This window comes from Girardinichthys multiradiatus, chromosome 9 (genome assembly GCF_021462225.1).
Source record: "Girardinichthys multiradiatus isolate DD_20200921_A chromosome 9, DD_fGirMul_XY1, whole genome shotgun sequence".
Taxonomy (NCBI): Eukaryota; Metazoa; Chordata; class Actinopteri; order Cyprinodontiformes; family Goodeidae; genus Girardinichthys; species Girardinichthys multiradiatus.
The window spans coordinates 463623-483546 of record NC_061802.1 but is presented as its reverse complement, the minus strand read 5'-3'; the positions used below and the strand labels follow the sequence as shown (position 1 = coordinate 483546).

Sequence of the window (19924 nt, the reverse complement as noted above, 5' to 3'; positions counted from 1 at the left end):
CCAGACCAGGTATAAGTCTAGACCAGGTATGAGTCCAGACCAGGTATGAGTCTAGACCAGGTATGAGTCCAGACCAGGTATGAGTCCAGACCAGGTATGAGTCTAGACCAGGTCCAGACCAGGTATGAGTCTAGACCAGATCCAGACCAGGTATGAGTCCAGACCAGGTATGAATACAGACCAGGTATGAGTTTAGACCAGGTCCAGACCAGGTATGAGTCTAGACCAGGTATGAGTCCAGACCAGGTATGAGTCCAGACCAGGTATGAGTCTAGACCAGGTATGAGTCCAGACCAGGTATGAGTCCAGACCAGGTATGAGTCCAGACCAGGTGTGAACATAAATCGCAGCCTCAGGTGTTAATTGGTCCCGTCTTTTAGTCCAGATGTTAGAGCATGTGAAGATTTTATTACACTTCTGTGAACCTGAAACTGTAGTTCTAGACCAGGTCCAGATAGGTTCTGTTGGTTTCTGAACTCCAGCTGAGGAACCTGACGAGGCTGCAGCATTTGGACCTGTCCATGAACGACTTCAGCTTGTTTCCAGATTGTGTGGTTGCCATGCCAGGGCTGCAGTGGCTCGACATGGGAGGGAACCGCCTTCAGCTCCTACCTGATGATATCCACAGGTAGGTGACTGAGGAACACCTGAACTCCGCCCATTTCACACACAGCCAACAAACAGCAGGGCATGTTTGTCTTCAGGATGGAGAAGCTGCACACGCTGTGGCTTCAGAGAAATGATCTGGAGAAACTTCCAGAAAACATCAGCCGGATGTCGAGTCTGGACACGCTGGTCCTCAGCAGCAACAGGCTGAGAGACATCCCTTCACTGATGGAGGACATGACCAACCTCAGGTACATCTGTCCAGACTTACTCTGTCCAAACCTCAGCTCAGTCCACCCGTCATTAGGTCAGTCTGTCCAACCATAGGTCTGGCTCTTTACCTCAGTCTCACCCCACCTTAGGTTGGTCTCTTAGATCGGTCTATGAACGTGAAAGTGTCTTACGTCTCTGTCTTGTTGTAGACTGATTTTTGCACCGTTTCTTCTGAGCAGGTTTGTGAATTTCAGAGATAACCCCCTGACCATGGATGTGACTCTGCCTCCGAGGAAGAAGGTGGCTGAGGATGACGAGGACGACAGAGAGATGTTTGGACGGGAGTTCATGCAGATGTACATCCAGGAGGCCAGGAAGAGATCGTATGCTGTGCTCAACATGCACTGTGTCAACCGTTAGTACCACTGACCTCTGGACTCTAACCCTGTAACACTGGTCAAACCAAGATAATTGGACTGCAGCTGTAACCGGGTCATTAAGGCAGAACCTGACATACTAACTGGATTGACGACACCATCTCACTCTTACATTAACCTTCATCTGTTAATCAGTCAGATCGATAAACTGTGGTATTAACTGGATCAGTGATTTCTATCTGAGATTCTGATGCGTTTCTGTTGTGGACCTTTCAGAGATTGATGAAGACTCAGCTGATAAATAACCCAGCCCTCCTTGGTTCTGGACTCCTTGGTTCCTCTTGGCTGTACAGCTGCAGAATTTTACAAGCTTTACAAACCAGGACATGAAGGAGGACTCAGATCTACTGACATTATTTCCAGCTGTGAGAACATCCTTCACACCCATCCACTGATTACAGTGTACTGGGTCAGAACCAGAAAACACTTTGGATCAAGAAACACGCAGCAGACAATTACAAAACCATTAATATTTATCTGATGAAGAGTTAATTTTTATTAAAACAGATTTTATATAAAGAGTTGTCCTCTTATTTTAGCTGCACGGTCCAATAATCAATATATTGATGCTCCTCTGAAACCCGATCCATCCAACATGACGTCTTACTTTGTCCAAACCTAAAACAAGGCTATCAGTTTCCTGTAAATGTAGCAGAACATCAGGAAGAAGAGGAGGGTACTGCAGTTAGCAAGACGTTCTCCAGAGTCACTGCAGTCTCCACATAACGAGTCAGTCTGCTGCTGAATCCTTTGGTCTTCAGGAAGTCACGTCTGCCGCAGTCAATCAACAGTTTGCAGAGACGACCCACCTGCTCTCGCTCAGCTGCTGTCCAGAACCTGCAGAACCAGGGATAGAGAACTTATAGACAGACAGTCGCCAGGCTGGAACCATATAATCTTCTAGTAAACAAGAAATCTATTGAATATTAATATTCTATTGGATAAACAGGTGCTTCCTCCCCCTCCACCAGAACCAGAACTGTACCTGATCACATGTAAACCCCAGCCCACCATCTACAGTCTGTTCAGTGAACTGGAAAAGTCTTTACTCATTTCTACCTGTTAGCATTCAGTAAATTGTTCTGATTCAAACTTCATTAAAGTCAAGATTCAGTTTTGGGCCACATGCAGCTGCAGGTCCAGCTGCAGGTCCAGCTGCAGGTCCAGCTGCGCATCCAGCTGCAGGTCAATAAAAGACGAGACTTTAAACAGAAATGTCTGATTTCTGAAAACTATGTTCATTTCTATGCACTCAGTACCTGGTCTGGGCTCCTTTTGCATGAATCACTGCATAAATGCGGCTTAGTATGGAGGAGATTAGCCTAAGGTTCTACTGAAGTGTTCAGGAAGCCCAGATTGCTTTGATAGCAGGCTTGGGGTTGTCTGGATTGTTGGTTCTGGTGTCTCTCATCTTCCTCTTGAGAATACTCCATAGATTCTCTATGGGGTTCTGGTCAAACACAGTAACACTGTTTTCATTGTTTGGTACCTTTGGGCCGGTACCAGGTCCTGCTGGAAAGTAAATTCAACATCTCCATACAGCTTGTCAGCAGAAGGAAGCATGTAGAGCTGGCTGTGTTGACTGTAAACATTAGAAAACCCAGTAGACCAGAACCAGCAGATGACATGGTTCCCCAGATTATCACTGACTGTGGAAACTTCACACTGGACTTCAAGCAACGTGGATTCTGAGCCTCTCCACTCCTCCTCCAGACTCTGAGACCTTCAATCTCCAAATGATCTCCAAATGATTTTTACCTGAAAACAGGACCTTGGACCAGTGAGCCACAGTCCAGTTCTGGTTGTCCTCAGCCCAGGTAAGACGCTTGTAGCCCATATGTAGGACTCGTCTGTGCATAGTGGTTGTGAAGCTTCTCCAAATTCCTGAATGGGTTCTGCTTCACAATCCTGTCAAGGCTGCGGTTCTCCCTGTTGCACATTGTCCTACCACACTTTTTCCTTCCACTCAACTTTCTAAGAATATGGTTGGATGCAGCAATCTTTGAACAACCAGCATCTTTAGCCATGACCATTTGTAGCTTAAAAGATTTCACTTTATATGTAATGAATCTATATATGAGTTTCACTTTCTGAGCAGCAGCAGCTGTTCACCAAATGCACCTTGAGCTCCGCTGCTCTCTGATATCCGTTCACCTCTACCGCTTCTCCGTGCAACAACGTTGCGGAGGAGCACGGTGCGCCCAGGTCTCGGCTGAACTTTGACCTCGGTGCACCGTGACAGATGTTCTCGCGGCCAACAGGATGTGTATCACAGTGCTCCAGACAGAGCAGAAAGCAGCTGGTCCACGTGGACACAGACTCCTTCAGAACCTCCTTTCTGGATCACAGCATCTCATCATCATTTTCTCTCAGGGTTCTTTGCTTTTAAACGTTTTGGGTCTTTTCCCCCAGCTTCCTGTTCATAATCTCCTCTCTCAATCAGGGATAATGGACCTGTCCCAATACCCACACTACACCCTACGCCCCTCTATGAAGGGTTTACTTTGTACAAGTGCATGTAGGGGTTGAAGTGGGCAGGTTACAAGCTGCAAAATTGGAGAATTGGGACAGTAGAGGTGACGTCATCGACTTGCACCTCTGCACCGTAACATCAAAAAGGGCGGGAACCAGCGCTTTTTTCACATCTTGCTGCTAAAAAAACAATTTAAAACTGCAACAAGCGATTGTTTTGAGGAGAAAGTGCAGGAAGTGACGGAGGTTTATACACCAGACTCTCGCTGCACCAGTGTTTGTTTGAAAGGTAACTTCAGTGTTATGATCTACTGGCCCAGACTCACTCTGAACCCACTGGTTTCTTACAATGTTGAGCCTGGAAAACCTCGTACTTATCGTCTTCCGCTTATCCAGGACCGGGTCGCGGGGGCAGCAGACTCAGCAGAGACGCCCAGACGTCCCTCTCCCCAGACACCACCTCCAGCTCCTCCAGGGGGAGCCCAAGGCGTTCCCAGGCCAGCCGAGAGACATAGTCCCTCCAGCGTGTCCTGGGCCGTCCCCTGGGCCTCCTCCCGGTGGGACGTGCCTGGAACACCTCCCGAGGAAGGCGTTCAGGAGGCATCCGGTATAGATGCCCGAGCCACCTCAACTGGCTCCTCTCGATGTGGAGGAGCAGCGGCTCTACTCCGAGCCCCTCCTGGATGGCCGAGCTCCTCACCCTATCTCTAAGGGAGTGCCCGGCCACCCTACGGAGGAAGCTCATTTCAGCCGCTTGTATCTGTGATCTCGTTCTTTCGGTCATGACCCAAAGTTCATGGCCATAGGTGAGGGTAGGAACGTAGACCGACCGGTAAATCAAGAGCTTTGCTTTTCGGCTCAGCTCTCTCTTCACCACAACGGACCGGCACAGCGCCCCCATTACTGCAGCAGCCGCACCGATCCGTCTGTCGATCTCCCGCTCCATTCTTCCCTCACTCGTGAACAAGACCCCGAGATACTTTATCTCCTCCACTTGAGGCAGGAACTCCCCTCCAACCTGAAGAGAACAAGCCACCCTTTTCCGGTCGAGAACCATGGCCTCGGACTTGGAGGAGCTGATCTTCATCCCAGCCGTTTCACACTCGGCTGCGAACCGCCCCAGTGCGTGCTGTAGGTCTTGGCTAGAGGGGGCCAGCAGGACCACGTCATCTGCAAAAAGAAGAGACGAAATCCACTGGTCCCCAAACCAGACCCCCTCCGGCCCTTGGCTGCGTCTAGAAATCCTGTCCATAAAAGTTATGAACAGGACCGGTGAGAAAGGGCAGAACTGCCAGAGTCCAACATGCACCGGGAACAGGTCCAACTTAGTGCCGGCAACGCGAACCAAACTCCTGCTCCGCTCGTACAGAGACTGGATGGCCCCTAGTAAAGGGCCCCCGATTCCATACTCCTGGAGCACCCCCCACAGGGCATCATGAAGGACACAGTTGAATGCCTTCTCCAGGTCCACAAAACACATGTGGACCGGTTGGGCAAACTCCCATGAACCCTCGAGTACCCTGTAGAGGGTATAGAGCTGGTCCAGTGTTCCACGGCCGGGACTAGAACCACACTGCTCCTCCTGAAGCTGAGGTTCGACTATCGGTCGGACTCTCCTCTCCAATACCCTGGCGTAGGCCTTACCAGGGAGGCTGAGGAGTGTGATCCCCCTGTAGTTGGAACACAACCTCCGGTCCCCCTTCTTATAAAGGGGGACCACCACCCCAGTCTGCCAGTCCAGAGGCACTGTCCCCGACCGCCACGCAATGTTGAAGAGGCGTGTCAACCATGACAGCCCTACAACATCCAAAGACTTGAGGTACTCAGGGCGGATCTCATCCAACCTCGAAGCCCTGCCACTGCGGAGCTTTTTAACCCCCTCGGTGACTTCAGCCTGGGTGATGAAAGGGTCCAACCCCGAGTCCCCAGCCTCTGTTTCCACCAGGGAATGCGTGATGGCAGGATTGAGGAGATCCTGGAAAACCAGTGAAAATATATATTTATCGGCTTGCTGTCTAAAGTTTACGCAGTTCTTATTTTTCTGATTTCATGGCTGGTTACGTTGACGGTTGTGATTGGTTTTTGCTCATAACATCATCTGCAGCAGTGAATTGTGGGTAATATAAGCGGACTTCGCCGAAGGGCGGATGTGGGGCACAAAGGAGGCGGGGCTAAGGACCACTCTGGAGAATTGGATCACACTACGGACTGGAACCCATCAACTGGAACGCGCAATAGAGGGACACAAGGGTGGAAGTGCGAGTATTGGGACAGGGCCCAAGTTAACAGAAGCAGGTTGTGCAACCGCAACAACCGTCCCCTGTGAAACACGGGCCGCGAGTCACTGGAGGAATCATTTCATCCTTCACCTCAGACACTACTGAGACAAACTGACTGGAACGTTTACCTGCTCACTGCTTCGGTCTCCTCTGCTGCTTCATGGTCTTCATCCTCTCCTCTCTGATTGGTGGGATCATGTGATGGGCAGCTCTGATTGGCCAGTCTGAGCCCACACGTAGCCCAGCTGGACATCCGACAGAAGGTGGAGAACTCAACAGCTCCAAGTCCTCTCTGGAGGAAGAAGTGCTGACCCACGTAGTGACGCCACTCACAGCGATGGTGACAGCACAGTGCCACTGCCAGGCCCAGCACTGGACCCTTACTAGTACCAGTACTTGAACTGGAGTCAGGTGGGGCTGTCTCTGCATCATCCTCTGATTTCGGCACAGTTTCTGGCTCTTTAAGGCGTTTCGGAGGTGGTTCAGGATCCTCTCTGACTCTGGTTGTTTCTAATAAGCACCGGAGAGCAAGATCTGGGGACAGAACAGAACCAGGACCTGGTTGCAACAACAGAGACAGTGGTGAAGATTCATGAGTCTGTACGTGGTTCTCACCTGTCGCTGCTCCACAGAGATGCTTCCCGACTCCAACCAACGGGAGCTTTTTCTTCCTCAGCAGGGGAACTTTACCTGACAACAGAGCCTGATCAGATGCTAACCTTCAGCCCAACAAAATATCCAGATGTTGGGTTCTTACTCAGATCCAGGTGTTGAATGTCCACCTGTAGCCTCTCAAACGGCACTCCGGCATCCTGATGCTTCCCATCCACCTGGAACAGATAAATCCCACAGCTCACCTCAGAGGGAGTGATGATCTATTCTGGGTTCAACTCTTCATAAACTTCACAGACCTGGTCCTCTGTGGTTCTGTTCCTTAAAAGGTCCACAGTCAATTCACATCAATATTTATCATAATCAGCATGTAGGGGTACCCTGAATGGAACCAGAGCCCTCCAGTTGCCGAGGCACCACTTATAGACCAGGGCCCGTATTCACAAAGACTAAACGTAGCTCCTAGTGCATCATCTTCCCTCATGAAGATAAAAGTTATTCATGAAGCATCTGAGGCCTCCAGAGAGCTCCTAACGTGAGGAGATGTTCAGAGCAGTGAGGAGGACCTTTAGTGAACCTAAGAGTGTCTGAAGCAGAGAAGATGGAGGAAAGACAGAGAGAAAGGAGAGATCTTCTCCTCCAATGAACAACAGTGAATGAATAAAACGCTACCAGCTCCATGGTGCAGAGATCCACCTCCTAAACAGTCGAGTCAATGAGAACAGAAACTTCTAGAACAATCATATAATTATTAATATAGAGATAAGATTCACTTTATCATCCCTCTAGGAGAAAATTAAATAGTTTCAGCAGCAGGACAGGTTAAAGGTCAACCTCTAGGAAGGTGATATTAGGAAGGATCAATAAATAATAGAAATAATATTAAATAACCATGAATAAAAAGTGAACAAAATTACAAACAATATAGATGAGAATTATTTGAAAAATATTTAGACTGTAAAATGCTTCAAAAAATACATTTAAACAAATTTGAAAAGTTTATATATATATAATATATATAATATAGATCCAAACTGTCTCCAACAGTCCAATAATCTGAGCTCTATATCCAGAGCAGGAAGATGTAAATGAGGTGAATCTGCTGTAATGTTCATGATGATGTCAGCAGCCTAAATGGTTCCACTAGGAACCACCAGTAAACCTGCAGTCTGAGAACAAAGTGCTCTGTTAGGAACATATGGACCAATCAGATCTCTGATGTATGATGGAGCTAGATCATTAAGGGCTTTATATGTGAAGAGGAGAATTTTAAATTCTATTCTGGATTTAACAGGGAGCCAATGAAGGGAAGCTAAAATAGGAGAAATATGATCTCTCTTTTTAATTTTCATCAGAACTCTTGCTGCAGCATTTTGAATCAGCTGAAGGCTTTTAACTGCATTTTGTGGACATCCTGATAGTAAAGAATTACAATAGTCCAGCCTTGAAGTAACAAATACATGGACTAGGTGTTCTGGTCCTAAAGCTTCGATAATTTAACATGTTTAGAGATTACCTAAAGGTCTGGATACTCAAACCCCAACAGCTCTAGAATTCAGTTCTTCTGAGACTTTAATAGATTTTTGGGCTTATTTGGGTTTTTGAAGCTTTGATCCCTTCAAACACAGAACTTGTGATTTCCTACCTTGAATCGGGTGCTGGAGCGCTCCACAAGCAGTAGCTGAAGGTCCTCAAAGGTCTCTGGATTGTTGATGATCTTCTGATATTCACAGATTTCTGGGTTCTCAGGGTTCTTCAGGGCCTTGTGGATCCAGTGGGACAGTTTTCCTCGACCTGCTCCGAACTCCACAAAGCAGTGCCCCCTTTTGAGCAGCCCCAGCTCCTGCAGGTGACCTAAGATAGAGGCCTGAACACACCTGGAAGGTCAGTCCAGGCCACACCTCCTCAGAGAGGTGTGGCCTGAAGGTTTCTGACTTTAAGGTTTAATGTGGGTCCCTGTTTGATCAGAGTTAAAGTTTGAGTCATCAGGTTCAGGTCTCAGTTCTGGATCTGGTCTACATTTATTATTCTGTGGGTTTTTTAATTATTTGGTCAGCAGCTCAGCGATTGGTTGAGTCAGTTTTTGATTGGTTCATCTGACCTCTGGTCCGTGTGACTGATGACAGGATGAGTGTTTGTCCTCACCTGCTGCTTCAGGTGTTTGTGGGCAGAGTCTCCATTCATTGGGTTAAGAAGCTCTTCTTGGAGGATGGGATGGGACAAAGTTCTGTCCTCCACATCGCCCTGCAGACCTGCAACAACAAAGACACACTGTTCTAAATCTGACCAATCATAAGCTGGACAGCTGGAGCCTCAAACAGAACGATTCCTCTGAACGTTGTTCCTGACAGCGGTTCTTCTGTTTCTGGTTCCAGGATTCTGATTGGTCAGCTGAAAATACCTGAACCTGCACAGGTCTGGAATCAGTACCTGGCTGGCCCACAGAGATCTGATAGGTAGGGTTATTTAAAGCAGATAACCAGGAGATGACCTGGTTAACTTCAACCTGTTGAAGAAACTCACCCTCAACAGCTGTCTTCAGTTTTTCCACCAGAGCCTCCAACTCTGCTCTACTGCGCTCACACAGAGTCACCTGACACACAGATCAGCATCAGCAACAGACCTTCAGCATCAGCATGTCCTGCAGCAGGTGAGGTGTTACCTGTTGAAGCTTCTGGTCTTTGTCAGCTTGACCTGCATTGATGTTCTCCACATAATAACCCTGCAACACACCAGCACAGCATGATGGATGGATGGATGGATAGATGGATATGGATGGATGGATGGAGATGGATGGATGGAGATGGATGGATGGATGGAGATGGATGGATGGAGATGGATGGATGGATGGAGATGGATGGATGGAGATGGATGGATGGATGGATGGAGATGGATGGATGGATGATGGATGGATGGATGGAGATGGATGGATGGATGATGGATGGATAGATGGATATGGATGGATGGAGATGGATGGATGGATGGAGATAGATGGATGGATGGATGGAGATGGATGGATGGATGGATGGAGATGGATGGATGGATGGATGGAGATGGATATGGATGGATGGATGGAGATGGATGGATGGAGATCGATGGATGGATGGAGATGGATGGATGGATGGAGATGGATGGATGGATGGATGTGGATGGATGGATGGAGATAGATGGATGGATGGATGGAGATGGATGGATGGATGGATGGAGATGGATGGATGGAGATGGATATGGATGGATGGATGGAGATGGATGGATGGAGATGGATGGAGATGGATGGATGGATGGAGATGGATGGATGGATGGAGATGGATGGATGGATGGATGTGGATGGATGGATGGAGATGGATGGATGGATGATGGATGGATAGATGGATATGGATGGATGGAGATGGATGGATGGATGATGGATGGATAGATGGATATGGATGGATGGAGATGGATGGATGGATGATGGAGATGGATAGATGGATGGAGATGGATGGATGGAGATGGATGGATGGATGGATATGGATGGAGATGGATAGATAGATGGATATGGATGGATGGATGGATGGAGATGGATGGATGGATGGATGGAGATGGATGGATGGATGGATGGAGATGGATGGATATGGATGGATGGAGATGGATGGATGGAGATGGATGGATGGATGGATAGATGGATATGGATGGATGGATGGAGATGGATGGATGGAGATGGATGGATGGATGGATATGGATGGATGGATGGATGGTGATGGATGGATGGAGATGGATGGATGGATGGATGGTGATGGATGGATGGATGGATGTGGATGGATGGATGGATGGAGATGGATGGATGGATGGATGGTGATGGATGGATGGATGGATGTGGATGGATGGATGGAGATGGATGGATGGATGATGGATGGATGGATGGATATGGATGGATGGATGGAGATGGATGGATGGATGGAGATGGATGGATGGATGATGGATGGATGGATGGAGATGGATGGATGGACGGATGGAGATGGATGGATGGATGGATGGAGATGGATGGATGGATGGATGGAGATGGATATGGATGGATGGATGGAGATGGATGGATGGAGATGGATGGATGGATGGAGATGGATGGATGGATGGATGGAGATGGATGGATGGATGGAGATGGATGGATGGAGATGGATGGATGGATGGATGGATGGAGATGGATGGATGGATGGATGTGGATGGATGGATGGAGATGGATGGATGGATGATGGATGGATAGATGGATATGGATGGATGGATGGAGATGGATGGATGGATGATGGATGGATAGATGGATATGGATGGATGGAGATGGATGGATGGATGGAGATGGATGGATGGATGATGGAGATGGATAGATGGATGGAGATGGATGGATGGAGATGGATGGATGGATGGATGGAGATGGATGGATGGATGGATGGAGATGGATAGATAGATGGATGTGGATGGATGGAGATGGATGGATAGATGGATATGGATGGATGGATGGAGATGGATGGATGGATGGATGGAGATGGATAGATAGATGGATATGGATGGATGGAGATGGATGGATATGGATGGATGGATGGATGGATGGAGATGGATGGATGGATGGAGATGGATGGATGGATGGATGGAGATGGATGGATGGATGGAGATGGATGGATGGATGGATATGGATGGATGGAGATGGATGGATGGAGATGGATGGATGGATGATGGAGATGGATGGATGGATGGATGGAGATGGATGGATGGAGATGGATAGATGGATGGAGATGGATGGATGGAGATGGATGGATATGGATGGATGGATGGATGGATGGAGATGGATGGATGGATGGATAGATGGATATGGATGGATGGATGGATGGAGATGGATGGATGGATGGATGGAGATGGATGGATGGAGATGGATAGATAGATGGATGTGGATGGATGGAGATGGATGGATAGATGGAGATGGATGGATGGATGGAGATGGATGGATGGATGGATGGAGATGGATAGATAGATGGATATGGATGGATGGAGATGGATGGATATGGATGGATGGAGATGGATGGATGGATGGATGGAGATGGATGGATGGATGGAGATGGATGGATGGATGGATGGAGATGGATGGATGGATGGAGATGGATGGATGGATGGAGATGGATGGATGGAGATGGATGGATGGATGGAGATGGATGGATGGAGATGGATGGATGGATGGATGGAGATGGATGGATGGATGGAGATGGATGGATGGATGGATGGATGGATGGAGATGGATGGATGGATGGAGATGGATGGATGGATGGATGGATGGATGGAGATGGATGGAGATGGATGGATGGATGGAGATGGATGGATGGATGGATGGATAGATAGATGGATATGGATGGATGGAGATGGATGGATGGATGGAGATGGATGGTGGATGGATGGATGGATGGAGATGGATGGATGGAGATGGATGGATGGATAGATGATGGATGGAGATGGATGGATGGAGATGGATGGATGGATGGAGATGGATGGATGGATGGATGGATAGATGGATGGTGGATGGATGGATGGATGGAGATGGATGGATGGATGGTGGATGGATGGATGGAGATGGATGGATGGATAGATGGATGGATGGATGGATGGAGATGGATGGATGGATGGATGGAGATGGATGGATGGAGATGGATGGATGGATGGAGATGGATGGATGGATGGTGGATGGATGGATGGAGATGGATGGATGGAGATGGATGGATGGATAGATGATGGATGGAGATGGATTGATGGATGGAGATGGATGGATGGATGGATGGATGGTGGATGGATGATGGATGGAGATGGATGGATGGATGGATGGATGGAGATGGATGGATGGATGGATGGATGGTGGATGGATGATGGATGGAGATGGATGGATGGATGGAGATGGATGGATGGATGGTGGATGGATGGAGATGGATGGATGTTACCGGTTTGGGTTTATCTCTGGAGTTGCATTTCTTCAGGTGTTTCTCCAGGTTGTCTTCAGACACCGTGCTGCAGCAGGAACAGATTACAGTTACTGATCCGGTCTGATCCTTAGCCAGATGGATCCAGTCCGGATCAACCGTGGCTGAACACTAAGGACTCACTGTTTGGGGTCCAGAGGACAGCTGATCCTCTTGCTGCCACCATCCCCCTCCTCCTAAAACACCAAACACATCACAGGTTAAATAAAATGACGTCATTGCTGATCAGGGGCATTGATCCTGGGAAAGCTGGCTGTGTCCACGTGTTCCTGAGCGCACAAGAACCTGGCCTCACCATGGTCGCGTGCTCTCCACAGAAACGTTTCCCTTTTCCGGCAATCATCTTACAGAAACGGTTTTTTCTCTGGACGAAGAAGCTGCATCTACCGAGCAGGGGCGCCGCCATGTTGAGGCGTTCAGGAGCTCCGTTGGCTGTAGGAAAGACCAGACACTCACCGACAACGATAAATGAAACATTGGGGAAGGGTTTGGGTGTCGGAAGGGAGTACCTGACTGCAGAAACGGTGTTCCGGTCCTCTAGTGGGGGAACACGTCAGAAACACGTGATCCCTTAATTGCGTAATGATGTTTGCGCAGCTCCCCCGTTAGTGTCTGCCTCATTAAAAAACGTCCTAATGTCAGCAGACTACATCGGTCATAGTGAGGCTAAAGTTGCAGAACTGTAGCAATAATAAGACCTTTAGATTGTATGTGTTGTTATTTATTTACAGTCTGTTAAAACTGAATCAATATTGCAAATGTGTTCCCCCCGGTTCCCCCCAAGGCTGTGTTCTCTCTCCTCTGCTCTTCTCCCTGTACACCAACAGCTGCACCTCCAGTCACCAGTCTGTCAAGCTTCTGAAGTTTGCGGACGACACCACCCTGATCGGACTCATCTCTGATGGTGACGAGTCCGCGTACAGATGGGAAGTGGACCATCTGTTGGACTGGTGCAGCCAGAACAGCCTTGAGCTCAACGCTCTAAAGACAGTGGAGATGGTTGTGAACTTCAGGCAGAACCCAGCCCCACCTGCCCCCATCACCCTCTGTGACTCCACAATTGACACTGTGGAATCTTTCCGCTTCCTGGGAACCATCATCTCCCAGGATCTCAAGTGGGAGCCAAACATCAGCTCCCTCATCAAGAAAGCCCAGCAGAGGATGTTCTTCCTGCGGCAGCTGAAGAAATTCAACCTGCCAAAGACTATGATGGTGCACTTCTACACAGCCATCATTGAGTCCATCCTCACCTCCTCCATCACCATCTGGTACGCCGCTGCTACAGCCAAGGATAAGGGCAGGCTGCAGCGTGTCATTCGGTCTGCTGAGAAGGTGATTGGCTGCAGTCTACTGTCGCTCCAGGAACTGTACACCTCCAGGACCCTGAAGCGGGCAGGGAAGATTCTGGCTGATCCCTCCCACCCTGGTCACAGATTCTTTGAGACTCTCCCCTCTGGCAGGAGGCTGCGGTCCATCCGGACCAAAACCTCACGCCACAAGAACAGTTTTTTCCCATCTGCCACCAGCCTGGTTAACAAAGCCCGGAAACCACCCTGACATTCCCCCTTTCCCCCACACCCCCCCTTTTTTTGCTGACAGGACACCTGTAACCTGTAACTCTATGAGTTACATTAACGCTCAGCTTGGACTCCTGCTTTACTTGAACAATGATCACCTGCACTGTTGTATTGCTCTTGCATCTTATACTGCTCTATATTTACTCTCACTCACTTAAAACTGTGCACATATATTTATATTATATTATAGATATGTTTATACTGTTTAATTTGTATTGTATTGCACCGACTACACCAAAACAAATTCCTTGTATGTCCAAAAACGTACTTGGCAATAAAGCTTTTCTGATTCTGATTCTGATTCGGGGTTATAGCGGTTTACTCCTGTTTACTTTTAACTTCCTTTTGATAAATATAACTATACATATCAGCGAGTCTTGCGGAGGAGTCAAGATGGCGGAGAGAGTGGCGTGTTTTTCGCAGGATCTACATTTAATTTCTTTCCAGCCGAGTTTTACTTCTTATTAGTGAAATAACCTCCTTTCTGAATACCTTAAGCTTTTCTTTTTCTTAACACGTGACTTTTCTTCGAAATTACTTGTTTTCGTGGGAGTTCGTCTGCTTAGGTTAGCATGTCCGACCATAACTATAACTTAGCAGCCCTTCGGGAGGCTTGTGATGATGAGGATATTGCTATAGATATTGATAAAGGTAATGCTGACTCTCAAGGCCCGCTTACTGCCAAATAACAAAGAGTTAATTGGGACCACACACCTGTTAAAAACAAAAATAAAAAGATGATGAAGCTGCATGAACTTGAGCAACAGGAAGACTCTGCTAGCGCCATCCTCCGAGCGATAGGTGAGCTCAATGAAAAATGGACAATCAGAAAAGTATTGAAAAGCGCATTGAGACCAATACCAGTGCTATTGAGGTAAACAACAAGGCCATCTTGGAACTTCAGTCTACAGTCGACCATCTGAAAAATGAAAATGCAGCAATAAAAGCCAGCGGTGAAGATCATTCGCGGTACAAGAGAAGATGGATCTTGAGGGTGATTGGACTGCCTGAAAAGGATGACGAGAACATACATTTATCGTTGGAATCCACACGCGAATTATCCCTATGTCCGTGGATCACCTGAGAGTCACGGTTGACACTGTGCATCGGTTGGGAAGGAAGGCCAACCCCACAACATCCAACAACCAACCTAGAGCAGTCATGATACAGTTTGGTATGCCCACTGTACGGGATGAGGTCTGGAAGAAGTCCAAAGATGTGAAGGTTTGCAAGTATCTTCACATCAGCTTCAAAGAGGACTTTTCCAAAGAGGACAGACTCACCCGAACCAAGTTATGGTCATTGGTCCAGCAAGCCAGGAGCAGTGCGTACCTGAAGGAAGGTTATGCTCTCATCGACAACCAAAGAGTGGATCCCAAATAATCATTTTACATTTTATTCCTTATTCTCCTACGAGATACAGTACAGACCAAAAGTTTGGACAAACCTTCTCATTCAAAGAGTTGTCTTTATTTTCATGACTATGAATATTGTAGCTTCACACTGAAGGCATCAAAACTATTAATTAAATCATGTGGAATTATATACTGAACAAAAAAGTGTGAAATAACTGAAAATATGTCTTATATTCTAGGTTCTTCAAAGTAGTCACCTTTTTCTTTGATTACTGCTCCACACTCTTGGTATTCTGTTGATGAGCTTCAAGAGGTTGTCACCTGAAATTGTTTTCCAACAGTCTTGAAGGGGTTCCCAGAGATACTTAGCACTTGTTGGCCCTTTTACCTTCCCTCTGCGGTCCAGCTCACCCCAAACCATCTTGATTGGGTTCAGGTCCGGTGACTGTGAAGGCCAGGTCATCTGGTGCAGCACCCATCACTCTCCTTCTTGGTCAAATAGACCTTACACAACCTGGAGGTGTGTTTGGGGTCATTGTCCTGTTGAAAAATAAATGATGGTCCAACTAAACCCAAACCAGATGGAATAGCATGCCGCTGCAAGATGCTGTGGTAGCCATGCTGGTTCAGTATGCCTTCAATTTTGAATAAATCCCCAAGAGTGTCACCAGCAAGGCACCCCCACACCATCACACCTCCTCCTCCATGCTTCACGATGGGAACCAGGCATGTAGAGTCCATCCGTTCACCTCTTCTGCGCCGCACAAAGACACGGTGGTTGGAACCAAAGAGCTCAAACTTGGACTCATCAAACCAAAGCACAGATTTCCACTGGTCTAATGTCCATTCCTTGTCTTCTTTAGCCCAAACAAGTCTCTTCTGCTTGTTGCCTGTCCTCAGCAGTGGTTTCCTAGCAGCTATTTTACCATGAAGGCCTGATTCACACAGTCTCCTCCTAACAGTTGTTCTAGAGATGTGTCTGCTGCTAGAACTCTGTGTGGCATTGACCTGTTCTCTAATCTGAGCTGCTGTTAACCTGCGATTTCTGAGGCTGGTGACTCGGATGAACTTATCGTCCACAGCAGAGGTGACTCTTGGTCTTCCTTTCTTGGGGCGGTCCTCATGTGAGCCAGTTTGTATGAGCCTGCACTGTTGTATTGCTCTTGCATCTTATACTGCTCTATATTTACTCTCACTCACTTAAAACTGTGCACATATATTTATATTATATTGTAGATATGTTTATACTGTTTAATTTGTATTGTATTGCACCGACTACGCCAAAACAAATTCCTTGTATGTCCAAAAACGTACTTGGCAATAAAGCTTTTCTGATTCTGATTCTGATTTCTTTGTAGCGCTTGATGGTTTTTGCGACTGCACTTGGGGACACTTTCAAAGTTTTCCCAATTGTTCGCATTGACTGACCTTCATTTCTTAAAGTAATGATGGCCACTCGTTTTTCTTTACTTAGCTGCTTTTTTCTTGCCATAATATAAATTATAACAGTCTATTCAGTAGGACTATCAGCTGTGTACTGTATCCACCTCCTGCACAACACAACTGATGGTCCCAACCCTATTTATAAGGCTTGAAATCCCACTTATTAAACCTGACAGGGCACACCTGTGAAGTGAAAACCATTTCAGGTGACTACCTCTTGAAGCTCATCAACAGAATACCAAGAGTGTGTGGAGCAGTAATCAAAGCAAAAGGTGGTTACTTTGAAGAACCTGGAATATAAGACATATTTTCAGTTGTTTCACACTTTTTTGTTCAGTATATAATTCCACATGTGTTAATTCATAGTTTTGATGCCTTCAGTGTGAAGCTACAATATTCATAGTCATGTAGATAAAGAAAACTTTTTGAATGAGAAGGTGTGTCCAATCTTTTAGTCTGTACTGTAGGTTATGTTTCTTCTTATCTATGATGCTTTTCACTATTTGTTATTGAGTTATTGCCTACGTTATTTTACTCATTCCTGCTCATCGTTCCCGAGGTATTTACACATTTATTCTGTTTAATCCATGTTGTCTTTATTATCTTTAAATACTAGGGGATTAAAAGATAACGTTAAAAGTAAGGCTTCTTTTCTATACTGCAAGGAACAAAAGGCACATTGTTTTTTCTTACAAGAAACACTCATCTAATCAGGTAACAAAATTTTGGAAACTTCAACGGGGAGATTTAATTTACTTTAGTCATGGCACATCTCATTCTGCTGGGGTTAGGATCTTGTTTTTTAGGTTTCCAGGTTCTATCTTGGAGCATATTAGTGACACAAATGGTCATTGGATTACTGTTCTAGTGGAAACGGACTAAAGATAATTCTGGTATGTGTGTTTGGGTATAATAGTAAAGCGATTAATAAAATATTTTATACAGATGTTGAGAAAATCCAACAATGGAAGTTCAAGTATTTTACTGATCAGGTTATCATAGGAGGTGACTTTAATGTAGCTCTTGATGAATTCACTGATCGTATCCCCTCTAGAGGGCAACATCCTCTCCTTAATGATATTTTTGTGAACTTAGTCTCCAGTATTAATCTGACAGATTGTTGGCGAGTAAGAAGTCCTGATGTAAAACAATACACCTGGTTCAATTCCTCCAAAAATGGAAAGTGTTCTAGGTTAGACTATTGGTTAATTCCTCATAGTATAATAACTCATATTTTAAGCTGTGTAATATCACCATCTCCTTTAACTGATCATTGCTCAGTGTTATTCTCTTTGACAAAATGCCAACCATCTTCAGCCCTTATGTGGAAATTTAATAGCAACTTTTGCTTAATAAGGATTTCTGTACAGAAGTTATTAATCTCATTGAGGATGTCTCTCTGATGGGACTTTCACCCTTGAGTTAAATGAGAATGGCTTAGATTTAAAGTTAGGGCAGCTGCAATTAGGATCAGTAAACGGGCTTCAAAACTGAGGAGAGAAAAACTAATTCAACTTGTTGGTAATATTAATAATTTATGTGGAAAACAAGATCTATCACCAGAGGAGCAACTTCAACTTCAACAGCTGCACCTCCAGTCACCAGTCTTTCAACCTTCTGAAGTTTGCGGACGACACCACCCTGATCGGACTCATCTCTGATGGTGACGAGTCTGCGTACAGATGGGAGGTGGACCATCTGTTGGACTGGTGCAGCCAGAACAACCTTGAGCTCAACGCTCTAAAGACAGTGGAGATGGTTGTGAACTTCAGGCAGAACCCAGCCCCACCTGCCCCCATCACCCTCTGTGACTCCACAATTGACACTGTGGAATCTTTCCGCTTCCTGGGAACCATCATCTCCCAGGATCTCAAGTGGGAGCCAAACATCAGCTCCCTCATCAAGAAAGCCCAGCAGAGGATGTTCTTCCTGCGGCAGCTGAAGAAATTCAACCTGCCAAAGACTATGATGGTGCACTTCTACACAGCCATCATTGAGTCCATCCTCACCTCCTCCATCACCATCTGGTACGCCGCTGCTACAGCCAAGGATAAGGGCAGGCTGCAGCGTGTCATTCGGTCTGCTGAGAAGGTGATTGGCTGCAGTCTACTGTCGCTCCAGGAACTGTACACCTCCAGGACCCTGAAGCGGGCAGGGAAGATTCTGGCTGATCCCTCCCACCCCGGTCACAGACTCTTTGAGACTCTCCCCTCTGGCAGGAGGCTGCGGTCCATCCGGACCAAAACCTCACGCCACAAGAACAGTTTTTTCCCATCTGCCACCAGCCTTGTTAACAAAGCCCAGAAACCACCCTGACACTGTCCCTTTCCCCCACACCCCCCCCCCTGTTTTTGCTGACAGGACACCTGTAACCTGTAACTCTATGAGTTACATTAACGCTCAGCTTGGACTCCTGCTTTACTTGCACAATGATCATCTGCACTGTTGTATTGCTCTTGCATCTTATACTGCTCTATATTTACTCTCACTCACTTAAAACTGTGCACTTATATTTATATTATATTGTAGATATGTTTGTACTGTTTAACTTGTACTGTATTGCACCGACTACGCCAAAACAAATTCCTTGTATGTCCAAAAACGTACTTGGCAATAAAGCTTTTCTGATTCTGATTCTGATTCTGATTCTGATTACTACTCGCCAGGTGAGAAATGTAGGATTATTTTACTAGACATAAAATGATCGTATTTTGAGGGAAATTATCGTAACTCGTCATAACTAAAATAACAAGTCTGATGACGTGTTGAATAACGTTTAACAGGAACTCACAGCTTTGAGGCGTCAGAACAGAATGGATTCATCAACATCTGCAGCCCCACAGTACCGGGTTCTGCTTCTTCTTCTTCTTTTTCTTTTACTCATTCATGGGCGGGCGCAGTGGACTATTCAGCCAATCATGGCCGTTGTTCTGAGGCCAACGC

General features: G+C 46.6%; 2 protein-coding genes across 3 annotated transcripts in view; one reads left to right on the top strand and one right to left on the bottom strand.

Moving 5' to 3' along the window:
* The window catches only part of lrrc39 (leucine rich repeat containing 39), a 10881-nt gene extending 9106 nt beyond the window's left edge, over window positions 1–1775 (top strand). Inside the window, exons 6-9 of one of the 2 annotated variants that reach the window (XM_047373768.1) lie at window positions 483–628; window positions 705–857; window positions 1074–1234; window positions 1473–1775. In XM_047373768.1, coding sequence (XP_047229724.1) covers window positions 483–628; window positions 705–857; window positions 1074–1234; window positions 1473–1501 — 489 coding nt within the window. In that variant the 3' untranslated portion in view covers window positions 1502–1775. Of the gene's footprint in view, window positions 1–482; window positions 629–704; window positions 858–1058; window positions 1235–1472 lie in introns of both variants that reach the window. The other variant, XM_047373767.1, reaches the window with a different exon arrangement.
* trmt13 (tRNA methyltransferase 13 homolog) lies at window positions 1729–19924 on the bottom strand. The gene is made up of 12 exons (XM_047373766.1): window positions 19773–19924; window positions 12902–13038; window positions 12730–12782; window positions 12568–12634; window positions 9282–9341; window positions 9143–9212; window positions 8765–8871; window positions 8265–8486; window positions 6765–6837; window positions 6623–6697; window positions 6136–6541; window positions 1729–2093 (listed from the first exon to the last, which is right to left on the bottom strand). Exons 2-12 carry the CDS (start codon window positions 13010–13012, stop codon window positions 1916–1918), a joined length of 1422 nt encoding a protein of 473 aa, XP_047229722.1. The 5' UTR covers window positions 13013–13038; window positions 19773–19924; the 3' UTR covers window positions 1729–1915.

What these genes read in the sequence shown, in the direction of transcription:
- trmt13 (XM_047373766.1), bottom strand. Translation starts at nt 13,012, where the DNA reads ATGGCGGCGCCCCTGCTCGGTAGATGCAGCTTCTTCGTCCAGAGAAAA. An exon ending in GTGGAGAGCACGCGACCATG is followed by an intron (nt 12,783 to 12,901) that starts GTGAGGCCAGGT and finishes TTGGTGTTTTAG; the next exon opens with GAGGAGGGGGATGGTGGCAG. An exon ending in CCAGAGATAAACCCAAACCG is followed by an intron (nt 9,342 to 12,567) that starts GTAACATCCATC and finishes GGTGTGTTGCAG; the next exon opens with GGTTATTATGTGGAGAACAT.